We start from the raw sequence: 22,774 nt of genomic DNA, 5'->3' as shown, positions 1-22,774 counted from the left end.
TTTTCTCTACAGGGCAGGAAGTGGGTGAGGAAGGGAGAATAGGTGTGTGATGTGAGTGATCACACTCAGGGGTGTGCAGTACGAGTGGGTGTGTGTGTGTTGGAGATATGGCACCACACACATGTATACAGCAAGTGTGTGTATAGGTGTATGCTTTGTGCATATACCAGCTTGGGTGGGGTCTGGTGGAATGAGGCAGCCCCTTGTAGGGTGAAGATGGGTGTGTGAATAGGGGCCCTGTCATTACGTACAATTTGTGTGCCCCCTTGTCAGAAGACCTCATCAGAAGCTGGAGGGCTACCTCTCCTCTCTGTCTATGTTGACTGCCCCCTCCCCCATTTCCTTACTGTTCCAGTATTATCTGTCTAGTAGCACCTTTTCTCAGGAAGGAGAGGTGGATTGGGGCAGAGTAGCCCAATGGGTCCCCTTTGGGTGTTTGAGTTCAGGCTCCATGGTCAGCAGCCGATTCTCAGACATGTAGCTTCCCTTCCGGCTCAGGCTCCTCTACAATGGGTGACCTTGCTCAGTCCCGAGACCTTGGCCTTCACTTGATTGTAGGAGGAACTGAGTCCCAGAAGGTTTGTGTTTCTGACTGCAATGGGTTCAGCGAGGATCAGCATGGGACACATAGGAGATGGATCCTGGAAACTCCCCCTGGGCTGGAGGGCCTTTGAAGTTGAACAATCATGAATGGCACCATGCCAGCTCTGGCTGCATAGGTCACTGACATATTGCCAACCTTGCAGCTCCAGCAGGGTTCACTGGGGAGAGTCGCTAGTCGCAGAGAAGCCTTGATCACATATTTGATCCTGGGCTCTGTTGCCTCAGCAGGGTCCAAGGTCCTATGCCTCTAAGCCCATGTGCTGGGGTGGGCTCCCCCAGGGGCCAGACTGCAGCGCGCCCACGGCTTACCAACCAACTCATCTGCTGCCAGGAATGTCCTTCTTCAGTCAACACAAGCTTTTGGGTCTGTACCAGGGGAAATCCGTTCGTTCCCAGTGTCACTTGTGAAACCCTCTGACCGGAACCAATTCTTAGCTCCAAGTGTTGGGAAAAGCTTTCTTTTCTTGTACCCACAGGAACTATCGTCTTTCAAACATGACTGTTCCTATCTCTATCAATGCAGTCTTTGCATAGGTACGCAGCAAGCTCTCCAGGGCTGGCTCCTTGGCTAACCCTTGGATATGTAAATGAGGTGATTGGGGGAAGTGCAGTGATCCGGTGTGAAGGATCTGTCAGGAAGGGTGGCCTTATGTTGACTCTGCCTCACCTGTAGGTGTGGACACAGACCCCTAGGTTGTGTTTAAAGTCCTGAATAATACCACCTTTTCCCCCTTGGAACTAATTGTCTGAACTTAATGCCCATGGGTAAGCAAAAAAAAAAAAAAAAAAGGAGACTGGTACTGACGTGTTGCAAGTTGTGACTTAATTCTTCTGTTTGCTTGTTTTTGCATTATTTGAATAGTCGTTAGCAAGGAAATACATGTTAAACATTAACCTGAATGCCGTGTGGTTTGGTGGCTAGCTTTAAAGTATAATCAGGGGCAGGTGTGATGGTGCACACCTGTAATCCCGACACTCAAGAGGCTGAGACAGAGAACAGGTGATTTTGAGGTCAGCCTGAATTAGATGGTAAGCCTGTCTCAAAAGCCAAAGACAAATAGAAAATACAATTGGGTAATTTTTTGTACATAAAAATTATTAGTCCATTTTTTAATGTAAAAAAAAGATATTAGCTCATTTTGTTCTCCAATCAGGAACTTAACAAAATGTTGGAAGTCTCCGATATGTCTAGGGATAACTCGGTAAAATTCTAATAAAAAAAAAAGAGCAGCCGGATGTGGTTTTTCAAGCTGCAGTCACAGCATCTGGGAGTGTGAGGCAGGAGGAGTGCCATGAGTTTCTATACCAGCTTGAGCTACATAATGAGTTCTAGGCCAGCCTGTGTTTGAGAGTGGAGCCTTACAAAAATACAAACAAAACCAAAACATAACCAAAAAGACCCCAAACAAACAAGTAAACAAAGAAACCCAAACAATAACAACTCCCAAAGTGTCTGTCTTTCTCTTAGTGCATTTATTTTTGGCAAGCAGTTTTATGTCAGAGTTCTTTGTGCCTGTGTGTTTAATTTATTTGGTCTTACAGATGAAGTAATTGAAAGTAGAAAAAAGGAAAAAGCCACTTACTGTGCCATATATACAGTGGCAAGAATCTCTCCAAGGAGCCTTTCTGAATCAGATCCTGCTTACCCAAAGGGCTTTGCTACATTAGGAACAAGATGAAAATGGAAGCAGTAATTTCTGGTTAAGCTGTTTATTTTTTATTAACAGCTAGAAACTATTTCAAAACCAGAGGATACCCCCTTGGGGCTTTTAATTTCCTCATCTGTAAAATGGGGGTGGCAATAAACAGTGTGGCCTCAAAGTCTTTGTATGCCCAATGGTCTGTGATTGGGGACATTGCCCTTCCTCCTCTCAATCTGCCTTTGCTTCTTTTCCACAGTACGTGGGAAGCCTGGATGTCCCGAGACCCAACAGCCGGGTGGAGATCGTGGCTGCCATGCGCCGAATCCGGGTGAGTGGTCAGAGGTGAGGCTGTGTGTGAATCTGGAGTTCAAGCTTCCTTGCTGCTGGCCCTTTGAGCCAGACCTGAGAGCCAGGATGACCTCTTCACCCTTCACCCTTGCAGGACCCAGAGGCCATATTCCTATATCATCAGGGAAATTCTTGTGAACTGCAGTAAGGGCCAAAGGTTGAAATGGATGTGATGGCCGAGCGTTGTCATCCTCTCTCTCTCATGTCCTGCAGCTCTTCCACCTGAGACACGTGTGTGCTGACTGGCCTGGCAGTAAAGGGGAATGGTAAAATGTAGGGCAAAAGTTTAAAAAGCACCTAGTAACTGCTCAGAACGTTTTTCAAGAGGTAATTTATTGTGGTACAGAACAGGAGCTTTGCTTGAAATTTTAAGACTGGGCGGTAGATTTCAACAAAACTTCCTTCCTTGGTCAGTTTCTGGACGCTTCAGGATGTAGGAGCTTTTTGTGCGTGAGTGTGCGCCTGCACATGTGTACGCACCCCCACCCCCTCTTCTGGAAGAGTCGGTGTGTGTGGCAACCCCCTGCCCTCTGACTCTGGCCCGTGGAGCAGGGATTGTGAAGGAACTCTTTTCGGGAGCTCTGCGCCAGGACAAGAGAACCGTGGGCTTTTGGAGGTGGGCTTGGGATTGCTCGGGTGTATTGTAATATGCATCGTAGAGGGAGGTGGTGTTAGGATGTCTGGCTTGGTCATCTCCGGGTGCATCCTGGCTTAGGTCATTGTTCTTTGAAGTCGTCTGTTCACCCAAATGGAAAACAAAGGACGGGTATTTGCTGGTGGCCTTCTGCGTGGCTCATTGATGCTTCCAGTCCTTCAGCCTTTCCTTCGTTACAAAGTTGACTTACTTGAGACCACTATTGTATACGATGATACTATTTTCATGGAGCTGGTAATAAGGAAATTTGAGGTAGTTTCGTGTGACTGAGTGGTCACAGCATTAGAGGATCATGTCATGTCATTTTCTAGGTCAGCCTGAAGCTCAGAGGAGCATATGGAGAGGCCACGGAGGCCGAGGAATGCGCCTGTCATCTGAATGCGCTCTATCGCTTGCTAGCTGGCCTCATGGAAAAGCTCCCCTTTTGGCTGTAGATCGGGGCTCAGTCTTTCCCGGCCTCTGTACCTCCTCCTTTGCCCTGCTGCATGGTAGAAGAAGCCGAGATCTGTGTCTTGCACGCTGCTGCGATAGAAAGATGGGCGTGGACTTGCCCATACTCCGGGGTGTCCGCCAAAGTCTTCTTTTGTGTGTGACTGACTGATGGGCACAGAATGGCTGTTGCTGATACTACCGTCACCGTGAAAGCAGTATCTTCACCAACAGTAATAGCTACTTCTGTGTTGGGTGCCTTATTTTTTTAGATGTCTTGATATTGAATATTAAAATACTGTTTTATTATTATTTATAGCTACTTTAGGTGGGGTGAGGATATTCTTAGTACATTTCATGGATGAGGACCTGGAACCTTAGGCAGGTTAAGCACTTCTGGTAAGGATGCTGGTCACAGGCAGCCCAGGGGTTCATACTCAGGCCTCTAGTGTCCCTCCAAGGGTTTGTTGGAACGCTGATTATGAATTTTGACCCTAGTTGATGAAACCAAAGGACTGGGCCATGGCACCTTTCTGGCAAAGGAATCCGTGGCAGGCAGAAACACAGCTTAAAATGGACAGAGGCACAGGAAAATGTTACCTGGAAGTTAGGGCAGGCCAGATACGGCCTGGCACTCTGTGGTCACAGGATCTGCAGGAATCTGGGCCTGGAATGTGGCCGTCTCTTTTTCTCTCATTACCTGCCAGCTCTGGCAGCGGCGTTCCTCTTCCTACAGCCCCCTCTGTGGGAGCTGCTTCCAGTGCTTAATGAGCAGCTCATTACACGAGAGGGGGGAATTAATTGGTCAGAAAGTTGTTTGGGCTGGCTGTCCAGTTGCTTGTGTGGACTGGCTGCCGTTAGCGGCAAGCACTCCGATTGTGTGTCTTCCCCCGCGAGCCCCACAATTCACTGCTAGGTCCAGGCTGCTATTTTCTTCTTTCTCTTTGCCTTTCAAAAGCTGTTTGGGCTGTAATTACAGCTGTCAAGAACTAGGGCATGGGATTTCTGTGTACAGGACTGTAGCTGACACCGTCCGTTTATATTGAGTGGTGCCAGGCTAATTCTGGAGAGGACACTGCAGGCTTTGGTTGCTGGGTGCTCTGCTGGGCTGAACAGCCCCAGGCCCCAGGGCTTGGCCAGAGCAACAGGTAGTCCTGAGAGCAGCTATTGATAGGGACCACAGAGCCTCACAGGTGAGATGTGAGTGGATTGCCGGGGCCTTTGTTTTATTTCATTCTGTGGGAGGGGCCTCACTCTGTAGCCCATCCTGACCTTGAGTTGGAGATCTCCTTGCCTCTGTCTCCCGAGCGCTGGGGTGCAGGTGCGAGTCACCATGCCCATCGTTGCCTGACTCTGTAGATCTCATCTTCTGGTCCTCTCTGGAGAGCTGTGTTGTGATGTGGTGGTAAAGAGTCCTCTTTTTTCCAGAGGATGCCTTCAGGGAGTGAAGGGATCTGTCTGAAAGTGTCTGGAGAAGTCCTCTTGTTGGGAGTTGGGGCTCTGGTAGGAGGGTGTATTGTTGCCTGTCTCCATCCCCATGTCCCGTGTGGCCTCAGTTAAATACATACATGCTTCATCCCTGGCTGCTTTGCTTCTTCTGAGCCCTCTTTGTTTATCATTTGGTTCTTCACCTTCTCCATATTCTTTTCGAACTTATGATATCTGTCTTAGACATTTCTACCTTTCCCCTCTTAATATGCTTCTAAGAAATGGATGGTAAAAGTACACAGCATTAAAATTTGCTTTTAAAAGGTACACAGATCAGTTGTTAAGTATATTCATACTGTTGGCATCTAGGATCTCTAATCTTTTTTTTTTCTTCTTATAAAATGGAAACTTTATAACCAATAAATACAGTCTCCCCTCCCTCCAGCCCTAGGTGGCCATCTTCCTACCTTCTGTTTCTGTGATTTTGATTACTCTAAAATGTCACAAGAACGGAACCTTGCGGTATTTGTCCCTTTTTATTGGTATAATGTCATCATGGTCCATCTATGTTATATGATGTCAGAATTTCCTTTTTTTTTTTTTTAAGGCCTCCTTGTATTCCTCTGTATGGACAGACCACATTTTCTTATGTATCCCTCTATTGATGGGCATTTGTTCTTATCCTTTAGCTGTTGTGAATAGCATTGTGTGTACACTGGACTACAAATGCCTCTTTGAGAACCTACTTTGATTTTTTTTTTCTTGCCTATATCCCTTCAGAAAATCCCTTCAGAAAAGGGATTTCTGGATCGAATGGTAGACTAAATATTTGAGCTGGCATCTAGGCTGGTCTTGAACTTGTGGGCGTAGATGATCCTCTTGCCTCCACCTCCTGAGTAGCTGGGACCACAGGCTTGCCACTGTGCTTGCCAGTAGCTGAGTTCTCTGAGGAACCTCCAACAGACGTCTCATAATGCTTTCATTTTGCCTCCCTACCACTGACGCACAGCAATATGTACTCTGTACATTACTAGTGAAGGGAAGAGCTAAGAAGGTAGATGCGCAGCTGGGGGAGACAGGAGTGCAGAGAGGTGAGCCAGGGCTGATGAAGTGCTGGGGCTGGGTGGGTTCTAAGATGAGAGTGTCACAGCTCTGAGAGGTCCGGTCCTGGAGGAAGGGGCCACATCCTGTCACAACCATCTGTGGCTCTACAGTGTCTAACATGATGACCAGCCACCCTGTAACCTTCATTCTCAGATACCAACACTAGCCCCTGCCGCTTCGCCTTAGTCTCTTTGGGAAGGGCACTCAGTATAGTCAAGAGGGCTCTCAGCAAGGAGTAATGAGAGTTGGGCTTGAGTCTTCCCCTTGACTTAATGTGTGACCTTGGCAAAGCAGCTGACAGCTGTTAATCTCAGTTTCCTCATTTATAAAAGACAGCATGCTACTTTTCATCCTGTCTCCCTGGTGCTATTGTCGGATCTGGGATGGTGCGTGAAAAAATGCTTTATAAACCATAAAGGGCTATTTATATTCATCGCTATCATTTTTATACCTTTCCTTTGGGTTTCAGAGCATTTCCTACGTGCAGATAAATACCATGAGAGTTCTGGCTGCTTTTGGCAGCCAGCTGCCTTATCTAACTGCTTTTAAGAGCCAGTCTCTTTAGTGAGAGCATTTCTTCCTTGGGGAAGCCATCTTGAATGGTTCTTCTTGTCTGCTCACACTCCTGCTACAACATTCCCCATCACTGGCAGCATACAGGTGACTGTATTCCTAGTGTCCAGCACATGACCCTGACCTCCCATTGGCTTCTTTGACTAGGGATGGGGCATATTTTGGTCCACTCTGCAAATGGCTTCCAGAATGATGCAGTATGGGATCAGAGTTTCCTACCTAACGTGACTTGATTTCTGGCACGTTAATGTGGCTGCACAGGAGGTGTATGTGGTCAGTGGCTTGGTAACCAGGATCTGGCTGTGTCCACCTCCTCCTCCTGAAGCTGCCATTTTTGCCAGCTTTCCCAGAATTTTTCTCAAGGAAAACCAAAGGATGGGAAAACATAAAAGGCCCTGGGTACTTTCTTAGGAGGGCTTGCTTGCTCAGTAGCTCATCAGGGGCTGGCGGCTTTATGCAGGTAGTAACTGGAGTCAAGGGTCCCCATGGTTGTAGGTTTCTAGCATGGCCTCTTTATCACCTTGTAACTTTCTCCCTGAGCAGCTTGCCTCCGTTAGCACCGGGGTCCTATGTCATTAAGTGCTCTCCCTTTTGCCTCAAGTTCAGAGTCTTCGAGACGCCACCACGGTTGTGTTAGCTTGGCCGTGCTACTTCGCAGGATGGAGTAGCCAGTCACTCTAAATGTAAAGGCTTATAATAACTCCAACTGCTCATCTTGTAGTTCCGGGCCTCGGAAACCTGGAATGGGGAACCGCCAAGGCACTGGTAGGGCTGTTTTCCTGCTGGAGGCCCCAGAGAACAGTCTGTCCCCTGCTGGTCCAGCGTCCCGGTAAGGGGATCCAGCCTGTGGCCCATAGAGCACTGTCAGCCGAAGGTGTCACCTCTATGGAGGTGACCCGACACGCAATTATAAACTTAAAACATGATGAGGTTTAAAACAAATTGTTGTTAATCTAATTGCCTAGTCTTCACGTGTGAACTTTTCACGTAACAACATGGTGTCACATGTCAAAAGGTTAGGTATGCCCAAAGGCTGCCCATGATTTTGCCGAGTGCCTCCTGTCTGTCTTCAGGGCCAGCAGAGCTGCCACTGTGACCTCCGCTTCCCGTCACCTCGTGGCCTCACCTTCTGATGGGGACCTTTGTGGTCAGCTCTTTCTCCTCCATTTTCTCCCAAGAGTCTCAGATTATTTCCCCTCCAAGGTTCATCATCTCATACCTGCAAAGTCATTCTGTCGTGTAATGTCGCACCTTTAAGGGACGGAGAGGCATCATTTTGCCTGTCCCAGAGGATCAGAGCATTGGGCTCCAGCAGGAATTGGGAAGGTCTCAGCCTTACGGAAGTTCTCTAGTATGAGATGAAGCAGAATGAAATTCAGATTCCGTTTCTTCTGCACGAGATCCGGGGACTTTGGACAAGGCCCTCAACCCGTCAGTCAATGTTTAATCATCAACAAAATGAATATGGTATCTTTTCAGTAGATTGATTTAACCAGATATGTGTAAATGCATACAGAGGTGTCTGACACTTGGACTGCGTACCCTGTGTGCTGTTCCCATGCTGAAGCTACAGCTCAGTGGCAGAAGACTTACCTTGTGTGCACCAGGATCTGAACCTGCACACAAACACCCGAGAACCATTAGCTTATTAAAGACATGAGTCCTTTCAGTTTGAGACCAGTTATTTTCTTTAACCAGTTTGGAGATTAATGTCTCTCAAAATAGGTTCTCTTGAATCTTAGGGTCGTAATCTTAGGAGTTTGAGAAGTTCTCCATCAGACTTTCAGAAAGTTGTGTTCTCGTTTGATCCTCATGTGCACAAAGTCAAGCCAGCTTATTCCGCGCCTTTGAAAGGGTTTTTTATCCCTGACCAGCTCATTAGCTATTATGCTCTGCCACTGAGTTTGTCTGCTTGTGTCTTCTGGTGTGGACACCGACCGATTCTTTTGTCATGGTTTATGCTCTAAAGGAGAACAGGAAGGCTCTTAATATGTAGGAAATGAATTCCCATAAGGCAAATGGACTCATGGGCTCTTTGCACAGGTAGGAGCCAGGAATTAAGATTTTGTAGAGTCAAGATGGAAGAAAGTGAAGAGTGGAGCCAGAGCCTGGCATACAGGCTGTACAGAGGACTGGCAGTAGCCCACGCCCTGGCATGGCCATCTGGGTGGCTTGCAAAAAAGTGTTCGTTTTTGTTGCTTGTAGTATCCCTTCTGACTTGCTGGTACGTGCGCGGTCCTGGTGGCGAACACCCTGAGTATCACCACTGAGTCTGCTTATGCTGGACTCTGGAGAGCTCTTGTGAGGTGCCCCCCGTGCCTTCCTGTTGAGAGCAGTGATGTGATTTCAGTGTGGAGTCTTCTCTGACTTGTTTCAATTTATTCGTTATACAATACAACTTGTGTTTAAATTATAAATCTATATAGGGCCTGTATGCATAAATAGTTTATATCTAGATGTAGGTTTTACACATTTAAATGACATCATGATTTTCACCAATACTTTTTTGGGCAATGACTTAATTGAGATCTATTTCATATGCCATATAACTTATGCATCATATACTGTACAATTTTAGCAGTGGGACTTAGTATATATTCATGTAAGTGCTGTACAAGTGTCATTATAGAACTTATTTTTCTCCCCGAGGAAACTCTGAACCTCTATTGAATTTTTAAATTTTTTGCAGCATTGGAGATGAAACTCAGGACCTTCTGCATGCTTGACAAGTGTTCTACCACAGACCCATGCACTTCTAGCCAACTCTGTACTTTTTTGTTTATTTATTTGTTTGTTTGTTTTAAGACAGGGTTTCTCTGTGTAGCCTTTGCTGTCCTGGGACTCAATTCATAGACCAGATTGGCCTCGAACTCAGAGATCTACCTGCCTCAGCCTCCCAAGTGCTGGAGTAGCCTAGCTCGACTCTGCACTACTTTTTTTTGTTGTTTGTTTGTTTGGTTGGTTGGTTTTGGTTTTTTGAGACTGCAATTCTCTGTGTAGCCTTGGCTGTCCTGGACTCAGAATCACAGGCTGGCCTCAAACTCACAGAGATCCCCCTACCTTTGCCTCCCTAAGTGCTGGGATTACAGGCGTGTGCCACCACAACCCGGCAACTCTGCCCTTCTAACCTCTCATCTTCCAGTCTCTCTAAAGTGCCCAGCCCCACATACCCACCAATTCACTTTCTGCCTGAACAGATTTGCCTGTTTTGGGCATTTATTATTGATATTCTCATAAAGTATGTGGACCTTTCTGTCTGGCTTCTTTTAGCGTTTGCACAGTTCATCTGTGCTTTTTTTAATGTATCAATATCATTTATTTTTATTATTGGCTAATATTCCACACTATACTTTCTATATACTAGACACGAGCCAGTTAAACGCTGGATGTTTGCCTTTTGCTTTTCTTTAAGGGGACTTGGTTGTGTTTAAACTTAAGAAAAAACTTAGCAGAGTTTCAGTAGAGTATGATGGGAGTGTACAGATGTCTTCCTTTCAACCAAAGGATATAAATCAGCATCCCCAGGTGGGCGGAGGCAGGCATTCTCATCGACAGAAACATTGGTGCACAGATAGCCGACTTTAATCCCCCTCCCCCCACCTTACTCATTAGAGGAAAAAGTATTAACTCCAAGCCAACATTATTTTAGGTTCTGGAAAGACAGAGTCTTAGAAAGTGAAATCCCTGCCTGGATGAAGCTTACATTCTGATGACTGAGAAAGAATAGAAGGAGAGATTAGAAATACAGAGTCACATGTAAATCCTCTGCAGAATGATAAATTAGGACCCAAGGCTAGGTGGTGCTGGGAGGTGGGCTGAGTACTGTTTTTTTTTTTTTTTTTTTTTTTGTACCGATAGCTGGGGAAGACCACTTGGCTATGTCTTTAAATACGTGAGTAAGCAGAGGGAGTAAGCCATATGGTTCTCTGAAGAAAGAGTGTTTCACACAAAGGGACAGTGAGTACAAAGCCCCGAGCAAGGATGGGCTTTCTAGGTCCAAGGAGCAGCCTGGAGGGAAGATGAATGGTGACGTATAAACCTGAGGAGGAATGGTAGGTTAGCTGTAGGATTTTTTTTTTTTTCTGCAAGTCACATCTCGAGAGAATGTGGTTCACTAAGAGCTTGAGTACCTGGACTACGTATGAATAAACACATTTATCTTAAATTTGAACCAGAATGAAAAAGCGCTTAGCTCTGTTCCAACAGTGAGGAATTCAGGAATGACCCCCCCCCAAGTTTTTTTAAGACAGGGTCTCACTACGTAGCTCTTGCTGTCCTGCAACTTATTGTATAGACTGGGCTGGCCTTGAGCTCCCAGAGACCTGCCTGCCTCTGTCTCTGCCTCTTGAGTGCTAGGATTGAAGGTGTGAGATAGTACGCCCTGGAATGCTTTTGTTCTGTTCTGTTCTTTTTTTGTTTTTAACTGGGGCAGAGATTACTTTATTACAGCCCAGCGCTGTCAAAGCAAAACACCCAGTTGCTCTTAAGTAAGGTGCCTGGCTCTATTACAGCAGTGCATACCTAAGAGAAAGCATTGATGTCGTTGAGTTTCCACAGAATGCCAGACTACATCCTACTCAGTCCAGTTTCTTATAATGATTCTCTTGCTTCAGCCTGCTGAGTAGTTGATGCTGTTGGTTTACACCGCCGAGCCTGGCTAGTGTGTATCCTTTAATCAAAGTTTGTCCACTCTAGGAAGGAGGGGTGCCGAGTGCCAGTTTGTTACTACTACACTAAGAAGCCTTTGGGGACCCTTTGTTCATCTCTCTGGCATTGGCAATTAGTGACATTGGGCACCCTCGCCTTAATGACTTCTTTGTCTTTAGAAACATTCGTATATAAATAGATTTTTCATTTTAACCACGTGTACGTATACACCTTAGTGGGCTTAAATATACCATAATACCTTGTGTTCTTCACCACTGTCAGTATCCCAAGCCTTTTGTTATCCCTGCCATAAACTGTGCTCGTTAATCAGTAACTCCATCTCTGGCCCTGGAACTCTGTCCTGTCACTTGTCTCTTGAATTTATCCATTCTAGAGACATCACACAAGTGAAATCTTATGCCACGTTTGTCACTCGTTCCTGTTTATTCCACTGAGCACGATGTTTTCAGGGTCCATCTGTGTCATGGCGTGTATCGTCAGTTCGTTCCTGTGTATAGTTAAGAAGTGTATTCTCTTGGGATTTCTGTGAGCCAGCCTCTGACAGCCCAGGCTGGTCTCCTGTGATTTTTCTGTACTTAGCACATGACATGGGTTTTGATGAATGGCCAGAGTGCTCCTGGGAGAATATGCACCCTATAGTATAAAGATGCTAATTGCCTGGGTACCACAGTGAAGACTCGGCTTCCGAGAAGCACACTTCGCTGATCTATGTGGAGAGGTTCCCATTTGCGGCCTTCATCTTCTTCACAGTTTCTTAGGTGGGTTTTCATATCTACTGTGACTTGATCTTGGTTTCCAACAACCCCGTAAGGAATGTACTACTGCAGTTGTTTTGTTTGTGTGTTTGTTTTTGTTTGTTGTTTGTTGTTGTTGTTTTGACATGGGAGGGGCATAGGAGTGATGTCACTTCTCCATGTTCCTGTCCTTGTGCAGCCTAAGCAGGCCTGAGTCTAGATTGCACTGTACCATGTTGCTTGTCTGGCCTCAGGCAGAGAGCACTTCAAAAGTATCAACGACCACCACTCTGTGTGGATTTGAGTGTAACCATGACCCTGCTCTATAGATGAGACCACCTCATTTTACAGATGGTAGAGCAGAGGCAGAGAATGGTTAAACAGCTTGCTCTAGCTCAGAGCTGGTGAGCAGGGGACCTAAGATTCACTGCAGAGACCGTGAATGGTGCTGCTGTGATGGGGAACCAAGAACAGAGTCTGGCTCGGCAATCCCACAAGAGCAGGCTGGTTGTCCTCATTTTCCAAGTGTCTGGCCAGACAGCAGCATCTGTGTTCCTGATTTTGTCTGTCTTCCCTCTGGGAACACTGCCAGGCAGTGCATAGCACTAGATGTAAATAAGGCCATTATTTGATTTTTATAAACTTCTTTTTAGAGCTTGAAATTCATGTATCCTGTGTGGCACTCCCTCCCTGTGCGTTCTAAAGCCATCTTGCATCCAGCTTGTCAAAACCCAAATTCATTGTTTCTGCAGAAGTTTCTCCTCTTTGCTTTGAGCTCTTCCTTGCGTTTTTACTTATGCCAGTGAAAGTCATTTTACTCACTAAGAATGTAAGCTTTGAACCTCAGGGTCACCTCTCCAGATTTTACAAGAGCCATTCTTGCCAAATTGCCTTCTAAACAAATATTTCTCAGATACGTAGATCCTTCTCCACCTCTGCTAGTAGAGGGCAGCCCTGTCATTTTGTTGCACAGATGGCTGCAGGGGTTTGGGGTGTAGCTCAGTGGTAGGGAGTATGCTTTGCAGAGGAGCCTGTATCTGTGTGCCATGGGCTAGCATCCTTTTCACCCATCCTTTTCCCTGCTGCCCAGCTTGTCCCAGTAAAGGTAGTCCTATTGGCACTGTCCTGTTTACAGCTACTTGTGATGTCTCACCATTTTCAGATTGGACTCTGAGATCTGTGCAAGGTGTATGTTCAGGCTTCTGCTGGTAACTCAGGCACGCCCCAGGAAAGGTTGGGAGCATCTTCATATTCCCTCTCCCTTCTTCCTTCTGCCTAGGAGGCACTCCCTTCTCTGGGTGGCTGAAGCCTCTCTCCTTAGGACCCAGTTCAGTTTCGGCTTCTTCTCCATAGCCCAGTTCCAGTGTTCATTTTTGTCTACAGGTTTGTTTGCTTGTTGTTTTCTTGACACCTCCAAAGTAGCTTTCCTGTCTTTTCTGTCCCACCACACTCTGTAGAGACAAGTGGCTTTCCCCAGCTATTGTGGACATTGGAATATTTTCTCTGAACGGTTTGTAGAGTTCAGTGAGAGACCTCACAGAGGGCTTTGAAAATTGACAGGTGTGTATGCGTGGTGGCTGGACACAGAGTGCAACAGGAGTTGGCAACCCAAGCCCTTTATTCAGGGCCCTGGCTAGGAGAGGGTTCCCTGTCTGGTGGTCTTCCCCCTGCTTGTCTCTGTTGCCCCGTCAGGTCTGGATTGAAAGCCTGCAGAGCAGAGACCTGCTGACCCAGTGTGCACCGTGCAGCGCCCAGCCCTTTGGTGTTTAATCAGTGTCAGCAATACTCCATAGCTGCTGTTCCTCATGCTCCCCGGGCGGCGTGAGATCTGCTTCCCTCGAGAGGCCTTTAAAGCACTCGATGGTTGGCAGTGGGAATGACAAGTGGCTTCTCCACATCCCTCTCCACCCTGTTGTCACAGTGGCAGTTACCCTGTTAATGTGGTGTTAGTGGTGTGTTAGCAGGGTGCCGTCCTGATGAGAAGACCCGGCACCTGCTCTGTTATCCTTCCTCTCATTTCCCTAGGGCTGGTCAAATCCGAGAGCCCACGCCTACCTTTGGCCTCCTGAAAACAGTCGCTGAGGGAGCATGGCCTTGGGTCTCGCCCCCTTAGCTGCCTGGCTGAGCCCCAGGCCTGGACATAGGAAGGACTAGCAGTGGACCAGGGAGTCAGTGGTTTGGGTTCTGGCTTGGTCAAGATGTGTGTCCTAAGTGGGTTACTGCAGTGTGGGTGTGAGCTGAGGACGGTCTAGTGTGGCTCATTTTATTTTCCTCTACAAAAGCAGGCCTCTCCCCCCCCCCCCGACTCTCACCTTCATTGTGCTCTCTGCCTTCCACGTCATGTATCTCCCATTACCTCAGCCTCTCCCAGAAAGGTGGGACTCCCAAGTGGTCCAGATGCTTAACTGCTGTCACGTGTCCTTGCCAGTAGTCACCTTGTCCTCTGCTGCCTTGTTCTGTCACTTGTGGAGTCAAATGTGTCTTTGCTTATTCTGGCCCAGGAGAAGCTGGAAGGGGTGACAGTTGAGTAATGATGGGTATATGTGAGTTGCAAATATTTTTAAAAATGGTTTTAATATATCCTCAGAATTTTAGAGATATGAGCCTAAAAGCCATACCAAAACAAACAAACAAACAAACAAAACAAAAAACCAGGAAACAAGCAGGAATGGAGGGGTTTCTTTTAAAGAAATAGCTGTCTATCATCTACCTATCCATCATCTACTATCTATCAGCCTATCAATCATCTGTATCATCCATGTATCTATCATCTGTTACCTACTTATCACCTATATATTTTGATCATCTATCTATCCATCATCTGTCATTTATCTACCCAATCTATTGTCTATTTATCATCTACCTATCCATCTACCCATCGATTATCTATTTATCCTCTATCTATCTATCTATCTATCTATCTGTCTGTCTGTCTGTCTGTCTGTCTGTCTGTCTATCTATCTATCTATCATCCATTCATCTATCATCTATTTATCTATCATGTAGCTGTCTATCTACTTATCTGTCATCTATCTTTTTTCTATCATCTGTCTGTCTGTCTGTCTGAACCAGACTCACTTTGTAGAGCAGGATGGCCCAGAACTCTCAGCCGTTCTCTTGTGTACTGAGATTACAGGCATGAGCCATGTATGCCTCTTGGTGTGGCTGTGTTTTCAGGCGACCTGCTGAGCTATATCAGAATTTAAGTCTCTAGTTAAAAACCCCAGTACCGCGCATATCTTTGACAGCAGGTGTTATAAGAGAGGTACTGCTCTGTGCATTTTCCCCACAGTTAAGTCACTGAGCTTAGGGAGTTGGTTCAGAAGAGATGGTTCATCAGCTTGCTCAACATTGCTCCATTGGTAACTGCCCAGGATCTGGGATCTAGAACTTGGCTTCCTGACCACTGTGCTACCTCTCTAAGGTAAGGCAGAAGTAGCTGCTGCATCACACCATTGGGAGCCTCTGCTGCTTGGACAGTGCATGTCAGTCACTGTGCTTGCCAAGTGTGGCGGTGACCTCTCCTTAGGCATAGAGTCAACACTAGCCTACATTTGGTCTATCCGGTTGAAACTAGTCCCAGCTCTCCACACTTCTTTGGGCTGCTTGTTGAGCTGGCCTGCTCGGGTATGGATTTCCACACCAACCTGTTTCCCTTGGGCTACAGCCAAGCTTTGTGACATGAGCTGGTACACCTGTGGGGAGAGCTGATAAACAGAATCAGGTTAGGAAGCTGAGTGTTGGGACTCCTGCTGAGGCTCAGGGACAGGCAGGGGCCTGGGTCCAGAGAACACATTCTTTCTAACCTCTCCCTTTTCCTTTCCTTCCTTTTTCCATTGAGAAACCAAAATGAGGGGCTGGGCTCATGGCTCAGTGGGTAGAGTGATTGTTGTATAAGCATGAGGGCCTGAGTTCAGATCTCTGGCACTCAGGTGATTGACATGCATCCATTAACCCCAGTGCTGGATGAAGGTGGGTCTCTCCAGCTTTCCAGCCAGCTAGTCAAGTGGCATGCTCAAGATTCAGATAGTGGAGAGTCCCTGTCACAAAAATGGAAGGAGTGCTGGGGACATAGATCACTTGGCAAAGTGCTTGCCTCTCGGGCATGAGGCTCTGAGTTCAATTCCCCATACTTCATAACCTGGGCATTATGTGACACACCTGTAATCCTAGCACGAGGATCAGGCATTTAAAGCTATCCTTGGCTACACGGTGAGTTCAGGGTCAGCCTGGGTTACAGACGACCCCGCCTGAAACGAAATAAAGCAAAACTAGAAACACTAAACCAGCACAAAACAAACAAGGTGGAGGATGGCAGAAGTAGATGGCTGCTTCTGGCCTCCAAACGCGTGCCCACTTCTGAGCATGGACTCATACGTGTTCCTCCCTCAACAGAACGAGATGAGCCAGGGCTAGGCACGGTGGTGTGTCTGCTGTCCCAGCACTGGGGAGGTGGAGGAAGGACGATCATGAGTTTAAGACAGCTCTGTGCTCCACCACAGAAGTCTGTTCCCCAACAGAAAGGGGGAACTAAGATGAGGTCCTAGTGAAGGTGACATACCGAGGAGGCCTCCTAAGCGCTCTACTTCCCGTCTGTGGTAGGATAAAATGTTCCATGCTGCAGGCAGGAGGCTCTAGAGGATCAATTCTCAACCTGTGAGTCACGACCCCTTTGGAGGGTCAAATGACTGTCTCACAGGGGTCACCCAAGACCATCAAAAAACATAGATCTTTATGTTACGATTCTTAACATTAGCAAAATCAGAATTATGAAGTAGCAACAAAAAGAATTTTATGGTTGGTTGGGGGGTCACCACAACATGAGGGACTGTATTACAGGCTCACAGCTTTAAGAAGGTTGGGAATAGCTGTGTTAGGGGCTCACACAGTGAGGGGTTGAAGAGAATTCAGGCTTGGTTCATGCTGTCTCTGGAATGGCTTAGCCCTGGCTAATGTAAGGATTATAGCAAAGATTTTTCCCCCCCTGCCTGTGTTGGGAGCATGGCGAGGGCATGTGTTCTCATTGGACTTACAGGTAAAAATAAAAGACCGACTGGCTGGGATTTCTGAGTGTTGGGATCCTCCCTGCCTAGAGAGAAACCATAAGGCCCCCATGTGTGAGCTTTAGAACAGCACGAGCCTTCTCTTGCCAAGTGACTTGCCCTGATCTGGAGCCCTGGTTTGACTATCCCCCTCAGCACCTGCCCGCCTCTGTTGGACCCAGCCGTCCTCAGTTTTCTCACTTACAGCAATCCTTCCTTCAAACCTGATTAGATGTCTTTCTTGGCTTACACATCTGGTCTTCATTTAGCGGGGATGACACTTAATTTAAGTGCTAGTTTGGCTGCTCCTAAACTAAACAACCAAATCCTGCAGAGAGGCTGATGGGGAGTTGGTAGCTGGATTGTTTATTGAAAGAGATCATATTGATTTACGATTTTCACTTAAGAAATCTATTCCAGATTCTCTGCCTTTAATTGAATGGCTGGGCACCCCGATAGCTCCTTTAAGAGGCCGCTTCCCATTCCAGAGAGAGGGGAGCTTCTCTTCTGTGCCTGGGCTTGCATCTAAATGTCTCCAAAGAGCAGTCAGGCAGTGGAAAGCTGGGAGCTCATCTTATCCACAGAGGACCCCACTTTTGGTCACCCGCTAAAGCCTTAGGTCTGTGATGCCTCACTTCAAAATCCCTCAGGGGCTCCCCCTTTCTTGTGAGTGGACTGTGGAGTCCACACGGTCTCTACAATAAGGGGTCTCCCTGGGCTAGTGCTCTTGTGCCTGTCCAGAGTCACTTGGCCTTATGGTTCTGCAGTTCTCAGAATGAATTTCTTACTCACCCTCCAGGGTGACCTATTTGCTTTGACCTTCTTCTACCTTTGTGATTTTTCCTTTTCTCTGCAATCTCTCTCTCTCTCCGCCTCCCTCCTTTCTTCCCTCCTCTTGCCTGCTGATCCAGTTCCTTCAAAGCCCATCTCACACTGCAGACATTTTCTCTCAAGTCCTTCCCGATTTCTCACCTGCAGGTTGTTGCCCACTCCATTTTTCTCCACGGTTGTGTCAACCCGCACTGTATTATGATTTTAATTCCAGAGCTAGGGCCTTAATTAGCCCAGGCTGGCCCTGAATGTGCTCCGTAGACCAGGATGAGCTTGAATTTCTGATTCTTTTGCTCGGGTTGCTGGGATTACAGGGACATGCCACCGTGCCTAGTTTATATGGCACTGAAGACTGAACCCATGGCTTCAGGCATGCTAGGCAAGCATTCTAGCAACAGAGTTACACTCCAGCCCTGGCTGCTGTCTTGTCCCTGTGTGAAACCATCTGACAGTGGTGATCCTGTGTTCGTGTGTGTCCGCTGGAGGCACGGAGCTCAGGAAGCGGTAACTAAGATTCCCTGAAGGTTTTCTATTCTCAGGACTCCATGGCTGGTTGCTTTTTACGTCAGTGGTTCTCAACCTATGAGTCAAGACCCCTTTGGGGTTGTCAAATGACCCTTTCGTGGGGATTGCATATCGGATATCCTGCATATCAGTTATTTACACTACCTGATTCATAATTCGTAATAGTAGCAAAATTTCAGTTGTAAAGTAGCAATAAAAATAAATTTATGGTGGGGGGGGTCACCACAACATGAGGAACTGTATTAAAGGGTCATAGCTTTAGGAAGGCTGAGAACCCCTCTTTTATGTCTGTAAATCTCCTGGAGGGAGGGAAACACTTTGATCAATGCTGTTTGACTGATAAGGTAACTAGGACAAAGGGCAAATAGCTTGCTGAAGGCCACAGGGTGTGTGTGTGTGTGTGTGTGTGTGTGTGTGTGTGTGTGTGTGTTAAAGTAGCAGAGCTGGGGACTCCTCCAGGATTATATATGGTACTTTGACTGTAGTCTCTTGGTCTCTGTGCTATGTAATTTCTTTCATCACAGGCACTTGTTCTGCACATGCTCATAAAGAAAAATTGTACTGATGACGAGACAGGAAGATGAGCAAGAATAGAAGCAACGAAAGGGGAGAGGAGAAGGAGAATGTGAGTGATCAGGTAGATGACCGGAAACCCAAGAAACCACAGAGCAGAAGAGGCCAGGCTGCTAAGAGGGTAGTGCTAGCCCTGTGGGGAAGCTGTGGCTTTAGCCAAGCCTTTGGAATGAGGTGGAGTGTGTGAGGTATTGGGATGGTCAGCCTGCTGGTGCTGCGGGGACGCAGGAAGTGTTTGTTATTGTCCCTGGTTCTGCCACACTTCAAACGGTCACTCCAGATACTCCGAATGTGATGGCTGGAGTGGTGAGAGACAGAGACCAAAACTCAACAAGTCTCTCTCTGGTGAGGAGGAGTCGGAGAGCTTGTGGCTTGCTGTGGATCCGTTCTTAGGGCAACAGTGCTGGCCATTATCAATTTTACTGCTCTGGGCAGCCTCCGTGCTTCATCTCTTCAGCCAGAAGATGTTCCTGGGACACTGGTCTGCTCATTATCACCGCAGCCTTGTCTTTCCAGAATGTCATGTAATTGGAACTACAGAGGGTGTAGCCCTTTTCAGACCTGCTTCTTTTATTTAGCACTGTATAGTCATCATTGTCTTTTGTGGTATGAGAGCTGTCGTTTTGGTTACCAGGAAATAGTCTAGATGTATGGCAGTTTATACAGTCGCCCACTGAAAAGCCTTTAGTTGCTTCCAGAATCTGGTGATTATGAAAGCAGCTGATATAAACACACATGGGCATGTTTTCTTTTTTTTTAATGGAGATACAAATCAATTAGGTAAACACCTAGAAGACTCTTTCTCATTTGAATATCCTTTTAATGTCTCCTTTCCCCTAGTGCTACCAGGGCACTATCAGCACGCTCTGAAAATTGGTAATTTTGCTATTGACCTACCTACATACTCATCTATTGACCTATCTTTCTTCTCCATCAGTAAGAGGCAAATGTTGTCATGTCAGTGAACTTTAAACCTTTTTTTAAAGTTACATTTATTTATTTGTGTGTGACTGTATATAGGCACATGTGTGCCACATTGCATGTATGGAGTTCAGAGGACAACCTGTAGGAGATAGTTCTTTGAGTCCACCATGTATGTGGTGCCTGGGCTCAACCTCAGGCTGTCAGTCTTGGCAGCAAGCACCTTTACCCACAGAGCCATGTTGCTGGCCCAGAGAACTTTTTCTTTTAAATCCAGTAAGTGATGTGGGGAGAAGGGAAATGCTGTGAATGGATCTGAGGGTGACCATTTGGTTAATGAACCTTTCAGTCCCAGACAATGTTTTCCGTCTTCTTTGGTCTTTGGGCCGGTAGCCCTGGGTCCGTTATGCCAAGAATGACTCACTCACCTTGTGTGACTCAGGAGAGGAACTGGCCTTCACATGACCCTTTCAGGTCCCTGGACCAGGCTGTGATGGCAGGTCTTCCGGGTAGGATGGAAGGGAAGTCTGCCATTTGGGCAGTGGGCATGGGCATGGTGGCACTGACCCCGGGGCTAAGTGACTGCAGTTTATCCTGGCTGCTGGCTTTCTCACATTTCCATTTCCCGGCAGGCTGCTGCCCCACAGTTTCAGATGTTGACATCCAGAGTTTGCCTACTCTTTTATTTATTTATTTTGGCATGCTCGGGGATGGATTTTTAATTGTATAAAGGTGGATTATTTTCTCTGCTTGATAAAAATGAATAGACTAGTTTTTAAGAACAGCTTTAGGGACATTACATGGAAAGCACAGAGGAGTCCTTTAGATCTCTCCCATGTCCAGTCTCCCCTGCTACTGCCATTCTGCACGCAGGTGATACAGGGTTACAATCAGTGACCCTACAATGACCCACTGTTATCACCCAAAGTCCGTGTGTCACATCAGGTTCACACTTGTTGTCACATTCCCCGTGGCTTTGGACAAATAGAGGATGGTGAATGTTCAGGGTCAAAGGTCTGAGCAGAGAACTTTCACTGCCCTAAAACTTACCCTGTGCTCTACCTACCCTTTCCTTCGCTCTCCTTCCTGCCCTCAGGCTACTACTGATCTCTTCACTGCCTCCATACTCTGACTTTTCCAGAAAGTCACATCACACACAGAAAGTAGTCTGGCAAACTGGCTTCCTTAGAGTAAGGTATGTTTAAGGTTCCTCCATGTCTCTCCACGGTGACATGAGTGTCACTTTGTGTCTCTTGAGCCGTGATTACTACTTCATTGTTTGATATGCCATAGTTTATTTATCCATTCACCAGCTGAGGAACGTGTTGGCTGCTTCCAAGCAATTATGAATAAAGCTACGGCAAACATCTGTATGCAGGTTACTGTGTGGGTATAAATTTTCATTTCATTTGGATAAATATTAAGGCTTATGGTCTTAGGGGAAGAATGTGTTTAGTTAAATGCTGTTTTTAAACTATTCATACTTTAGAGGTGACCAATGCACACAAAAAAAAAAAAAAAAAGAAAAAAAAGTGAGCAACTTTGACCTGAGGCAGAGTTAGTCTTTGTTGTTGTTTGCCAATAACACAGTCCTACACACCAAATAAATAATAAAGAAAATAAAGAGGTTTTGAGGCCAAAGTTGGAGGGGCTACAGGTGGCTTTCTGTGGCAGTCCTGAGGTGGTACAGGGCATCATGTGACAATAAGCCGTGTGAGTGTGTGTGTGAGTGTGTGTGTGTGTGTGTGTGTGTGTGTGTGTGTGTGTGTTAAGCTATGGGGATTCCACTCTGATGACTTTATCTAATCCCAGTGACATCCTACAAGCTGGTCTCCAAACGCAGGCTGTGTGGCTCCTATAATCTGTGTCTCAGTCATCATGTTGGACTGGAAACGTGATAAATTCAGTAGCCATTGCTACTACTTATTCCTTAGTACTGCTGAAAATGCAGGAAGGAGAGAAGTTTCTAGCTTTCCGGCCTGTTGGGAAAAGCCCTGGAAACTAGTAACTGTTGTGCAGGGCAGAGGGAGTAAGGTGCTACACAGTCACGCAGGAAGTGGGAATACGCCCCACAGAGCATCCTGGGAGGTCAAGGCAGGTTTCACAGAGGCTCCGGCTAAAAAGGATAGGTGACAAAGAAGAAAGTCCAGACCGAGGGCACATTCTGGGCCTATAGAAGAGAGCGCAGGGAGACACGGCAAGCATGTGCTTGACATTTGATTGTTGAGTTGATAAGGTCACAACTCTACTGACATGTCTGTTGGGAGTAGAGTTTATCCTGCTGATGGCAGGGAGTGACTGAGATGTTTCTATCGGAGAAGAAACATGGCGAGAGTTGCATGCTCTTGGACAGTGTTTGAGGGCAGATGAAGAAAGAAAGACTGTAGGGGCTCAAACGAGAGCCTTGGAGTAATCATGGAGAAGATGAAGTGAGAGGGGAGGACCAGGCTTCAGAGTTTGGGTCTCTGGATTGTGATGTGTTTTGGAAAGCAGCAGTGGCCCCAATAATTATGTGCACAGTCAACTTCTGAGATGCCCTGGTGCATCAGGTTCTCAGCTGTGTGATGTAAAACTCCATTTTAGCAGAGCGAGCGCTGCTCCTGCAGGCAGTATAGACCCGAAGAGCCATGTTGTAAGAGGAATGTGTGGGTGGAACTGCAGGAGCCAAGAGTGGCCTCTACAGACTTCCTGCAAGGA

The 22,774-nt window shown here is 46.7% G+C and overlaps 1 protein-coding gene across 6 annotated transcripts in view; it reads left to right on the top strand.

The window, feature by feature from the left end:
• The window catches only part of Nos1ap (nitric oxide synthase 1 adaptor protein), a 287,498-nt gene that overhangs the window by 76,023 nt on the left and 188,701 nt on the right, over nt 1-22,774 (top strand). For all 6 annotated transcript variants that reach the window (XM_060364643.1, XM_060364644.1, XM_021640625.2 and 3 more), the window contains exon 2: nt 2,503-2,574. In XM_060364643.1, coding sequence (XP_060220626.1) covers nt 2,503-2,574 — 72 coding nt within the window. The remainder of the gene's footprint in view (nt 1-2,502; nt 2,575-22,774) is intronic.

The sequence above is a fragment of the Meriones unguiculatus genome, chromosome 11 (genome assembly GCF_030254825.1).
Source record: "Meriones unguiculatus strain TT.TT164.6M chromosome 11, Bangor_MerUng_6.1, whole genome shotgun sequence".
Lineage (NCBI taxonomy): Eukaryota > Metazoa > Chordata > Mammalia > Rodentia > Muridae > Meriones > Meriones unguiculatus.
The sequence above is the reverse complement of the archived record's forward strand: the minus strand, read 5'-3'. Positions and strand labels throughout refer to the sequence as shown.